Consider the following 4,738-nt stretch of genomic DNA (forward strand, 5'->3'; position numbering starts at 1 on the left):
TTAAAAAGCTGTCATCTCCATCACGATGAAGTGCTTCACTTTGTGCCGTTTCAAGCAGCTTTTCATATTTTTGGCCACAAGATGGTCCCAAAGAGAACTGTGTTGGAAAGCTTCGAGTAATGAACCCTTTTTCAAAGCAAGCTTCAGTGCTTCAGAAAAGCTTCATTTGCCCATCACTACCTTCATGCCTAGAACATCTCGATAAAACGTGGCTGTTTTGGCCCGGTCACCAACTTTGAAAACAAAATGCAACATTCTTCTCAAAGCCATCTTTATCGGTAAGCGATTGAGCTTCCTTGTTGACCGATTTCTCGGTCTTCTTCTCCTTCTTATGTAGCGGTTGGACCATTACCGCCACCATCTGGTAAAAAATGTGAACTGGAACGATTTATCCGTCTTCGACTTTACCAAATACAATCTATCAAATAAAACTCATAACTACTACTCACACCGATACTTACAACCCTTACACGTTCTAATGTCATCAAGTAAAACTAATTCATACAAAACATATATTGTTTGAATAAACTTTATTTAAACTTCTGATGAGATCGCCTATTGAATTATCGCGAGATTACAGTAAAATTGCTTAATTGGTTTTAGATAGTTTCAGCAAATATAAAGCTGATTACCGTTAGCTATATTCAGTATTTAACAAAAAATATTTTGGGCAGTTACGTTGTTCTCAATGTATAAATTATTTAGCGTATTCTTGGGGGGAACTAACGTGCAGTTGCAGCTAGCAAACAGCTGGTGGCAGTAAGGAGGAGAACACCAGCTTCGACTGGACAAAAGAAGAAGAAGAAGAAGATAAGATGGCTGCGTTCTTGAAAGGCGCGTTGTGTCTCGTTTCCATAGAGCGAACTTGTTTTCTGAGCAAAAGGAGCGATATTATCGTTCAGTCAAAACGGTATGTGCGCGCACTGAAAAGGAAACCCGTCAAGGTTTTGTTCCCTGAAGAAAAGACGGGTAAGGCGGTGAAGCCGCCGCCGCATAAAACAGCGAAACAAAATGCGACAAAAGTCACTCCTAAAACAAAGCAAGATACGACTATAAAACAACCACAAGCTACTGTTTCAGAGGGTTCACCTGATGAACTTATCTTCGAGAAGGCTTCACCTGGAGACAAAAGATTATCGTGAGTAAATAAAATGTTTTAGACCAGACATTGTTCAACTAAAGTAATAATAACCATAATGAACTTAAAGTTCAGTGTAAGTTGTTCAGATGGATGACTGAACAAGATTTAAACTGTTTTGTTGTGGAAAGTGTTTTATTCAGTTCAGCTGCATACCATCATCATAAATAAGGTGATGTTCAAAGAAAATGTAAATTATAACTCGGACGTTAATGCTGCTTCGTTCTTTCTGTTCCCACCTGCAGGAAGTTAGTGACCATTTCCCGGTCCAGAATTTTACGGGAGAAGGAAGGGAAAATCGTCCTGGAGGGCCAGCGTCTGATCTGCGACGCCTTGGAGGCTGGCGCCAGCCCGAAGACGGTGTTCTTCACGACCATGGAACGGCTTCAAAAGCTGCCTCTGGACAAGCTGAGGAGTGCCAAACTAATCAAAGTCTGTTATCAGGACTTCAAGATCTGGTCTGATCTTGTCGCTCCGCAAGGAGTCATCGGTGAGGAACGGTTGAACGTTTTGCTCTGAAGCACTGAGAGGTTTCCTAAAAAAAAACAACAACTTGATTTCTTCTTTTCCAGCCATATTTTCTCGTCCGGACCCAGCTAACTTGGACTTTTCACAAAGAGGTCAATCAGTGCCGTTGTCGCTGATATGTGACAACATCCGGGACCCGGGTAACCTCGGAACCATTCTACGATCTGCCGCCGCTGCTGGCTGTAATAAAGTCCTCCTCACCAAAGGTTTGTTCCGTTATATAAATAAAAATATCCTGACTGTCTATAAAGTTTCCTAAACACTTTTTAATTTGCCCACAGGCTGTGTTGATGCTTGGGAGCCTAAAGTTCTCCGTGCAGCCATGGGCGCACATTTCCGTCTTCCTATCTATCCCAGTCTGGACTGGGATGAGGTTGAAGATAATCTCCCTAAACCAGTGGTGGTCCACGTGGCTGACAGCAGCCCCAGCACACCAACAGAAACCGAGGAACACGTGTCTCACAAAGCAGGAGACTACGGTTGGGTCAGCTCGATGCCGAACAAGAAAAAAGTGCTGTACGAGGAATACGACACAGACTCTGACTCCGACTCTGATTCTGATTCTGATTCTGACTTTGATGACGAGACCCCCAATGTGGAAACCAAGCTGTACCACAACAGCTGGGCCCAGAGCGCCACGGCGCTCGTCATCGGCGGCGAGACGCATGGCCTGAGCAAGAACGCGGTCAAGTTGGCGGGAAAAACCCACGGTCTCAGGCTCTGTATTCCCATCGTTCCCGGTGTGGACAGCTTGAACTCGGCCATGGCGGCCAGCATACTCCTGTTTGAGGGCAGGAGGCAGCTTCTGCAGCTTCTGCAGACGTCGGAAGGAACCGCAACCTAAAGCTGGGAGGCAGATTATGTGATGTTTCTGACACATCAGACTGAACCTAATCACATGTTCTGTCTCGCAATAAAACCTTGAATTAAATGAAGAATCTCAGATTTATTCATTATTTGTTCTGATGCATCACTTAATCCAGGTAGAAAAAAATCAAAAAGAAAAAATAAGCAGGTGCTCTGGATGGGTTCTTCTTTAGTGAGACGTACAATAGAGCTAATCAAGCCTATTGTAAGTCGATTGGCCCTCTTTTGCATGTGACTAACCTGTTTGTCCATGTGGAGGCAGTGCTTATAAAGCTGAGTTCACCTGAAACTCATCAGACTGAAGAAGTCTCTTGGAGGAGAAACGAAACGTTTCACTAAAGAAGAACCCGTCCAGAGGACCTACTTATTTTTTCTTTTTGATATTCATTATTTGCTTACTAGGGGCAGAATTAAACTTTTTTCTCTACTTTTCTACATTTGGGTTTATTGTTTCTATTAGTTTTTTTTAGCCTTATAAAAAGGTTTCTGTACTGTATAAAGTAATTAATTATATTTGAGCACATTATTTCAAGCACAAATGTCGAGGAAACTTTTCTAACCGAGCAACCACTTAAACCTGAAAAAAAAAGCAAATTTCTTAACTTTCAAGAAGCTGAAATTAAGAAGTACCGTATTTATTCATGTATAATACAATCTCGAGTACGATACGATCATTTTTTGAGTTTACAAAGCATAAAAATCTAATTAACCTGTGTATAATACTATCCCCCCACTTTATGGATGATTTTTAGGGTTAAATTTCTAGGATTATACATGAATAAATACAGTAATTTGACTTTTACAGAGTTTGTGCAGGGTCTTAAGCAGTCTAAAATTTGAAAACCAAAATTTTAGGCCTGAAAAGTCTTAAAAAGAATCAGATTTTCATCTAAGGTATTGAAAGAAATAGTCGTTATTCGTGTTTGTTAACAGGATGTGTGCGAAATCATAATGAGAAATGTTCAAATGTGAGTGTGAAAGTAGACCACACAGAACCGAGAGCTCTCGCTGATAACTGGTTTAATGCAGTACCAGCTTCAGGGCATGACTCCGCCTATATTAGGTCGTCAGTAGGGAGGGGGTCCCTATCATTTTGGTCAAAGCCATGCCCACAAACAATTAAAAACCTATCCTAATGATATTAAAAATACAAATATGTGTTGTTTTTGTTATCATGCATGCACCTATTAATATAGAATCATCAAGTTAATTATAAATCACATTTATCAGTCATTACAGTTCTATCATAAGACAAACTATACCATGTGTAGTGTAATTACAATCAGTGTACTACGGTACAGAAACCCCAATAATTCCTTCAGTATTTAAATTTAATTTTGTAAAGTCTTAGTTGTTTTACTTTCGATCATTCCCAGATGTGTTGGCTGCATAAATAAACAGAGTAAAGAACTGTAATCAGTAGTGTTGTAGAACTTGAAACTGGTCTTGGTCTTAAGACCAGTCTCAAGACCACTTTTGATGGTCTTGGTTTCGTCTTGGACTCGATAGCATTTGTACTCAGTCTTGTCTCGGTCTCGGACATTGAGGACTTGGAATTTTATTTCCAGACCAGTCAAGACCACAACTGTGGAAATATCACTAAATAGCCAGAATGTTGTGTCCAATTTACTTGTTAACAATCTTGCTTTCATTGGAGTTAAAACTGATTCAAATCCAAACCTGACTCGTTGCTATTTATGTATTTTTGTTAGCAGATGTCAGCCATCCGCACCCCCCGTCACTTACACACAGCACTCCCAGAAAGTGAACCGTGGTTCTCTGGGAACGGTAAAGGATGTCTTCAAAATTTTCAGTAAAAAATTTGGCTACATTATTCATAAATAATATCACTGTAAAACAACAACAACCAGGAGAAAGCGTACAGCAACGTGTAAATATGGCAGTGCTTTACTTTCAGAGACAGTGGGGACAACTCTTAACTTTTACTGTCAGTAACGTTAAAAATCTGCCTCTGTAGAAAAATTCTTTCCTCTGCCCTCACACACAGATTTTGTCAATATTAACTCTATATACAGCGGGTAAAATAAGTGTTGAACACGTCAACATTTTTCTCAGTAAATATATTACTAGAGGTGCTAATGACATGAAATTTTCACCAGATGTTGGTAACAACCCAAGTGATCCATACATACAAAGAAATAAAACCATAGCTCTCAAGACCTTCACAACCTTATTGTTGTAAAG

The 4,738-nt window shown here is 40.2% G+C and overlaps 2 protein-coding genes across 2 annotated transcripts in view; one reads left to right on the forward strand and one right to left on the reverse strand.

Annotated features, from left to right (window-relative positions):
• The window catches only part of glod4 (glyoxalase domain containing 4), a gene marked incomplete at its 5' end in the record, with an annotated part of 3,570 nt that extends 3,242 nt beyond the window's left edge, over window positions 1-328 (reverse strand). The window contains 1 exon segment of the mRNA XM_014024089.1: window positions 181-328. Within this exon segment, the coding sequence (XP_013879543.1) occupies window positions 181-270 (90 nt within the window).
• Window positions 329-800: 472 nt separating this feature from the next.
• On the forward strand, window positions 801-2,604 carry mrm3a (mitochondrial rRNA methyltransferase 3a). The gene is made up of 4 exons (XM_014024090.1): window positions 801-1,138; window positions 1,384-1,628; window positions 1,711-1,872; window positions 1,948-2,604. The coding sequence occupies exons 1-4, from the start codon at window positions 816-818 to the stop codon at window positions 2,508-2,510; spliced, it is 1,293 nt and encodes a 430-aa protein (XP_013879544.1). The 5' UTR covers window positions 801-815; the 3' UTR covers window positions 2,511-2,604.
• The last annotated feature ends 2,134 nt before the right edge of the window (window positions 2,605-4,738 follow it).

This window comes from Austrofundulus limnaeus, unplaced genomic scaffold, assembly GCF_001266775.1.
Source record: "Austrofundulus limnaeus strain Quisiro unplaced genomic scaffold, Austrofundulus_limnaeus-1.0 Scaffold407, whole genome shotgun sequence".
Classification (NCBI taxonomy): domain Eukaryota; kingdom Metazoa; phylum Chordata; class Actinopteri; order Cyprinodontiformes; family Rivulidae; genus Austrofundulus; species Austrofundulus limnaeus.

Bases quoted from the DNA above. Each gene is read 5' to 3' on its own strand.
- mrm3a (XM_014024090.1), top strand. From the start codon at position 816: ATGGCTGCGTTCTTGAAAGGCGCGTTGTGTCTCGTTTCCATAGAGCGA. The intron at 1,629-1,710 runs GTGAGGAACGGT...CTTCTTTTCCAG, and splicing joins CGCTCCGCAAGGAGTCATCG to CCATATTTTCTCGTCCGGAC. The intron at 1,873-1,947 runs GTTTGTTCCGTT...ATTTGCCCACAG, and splicing joins TAAAGTCCTCCTCACCAAAG to GCTGTGTTGATGCTTGGGAG.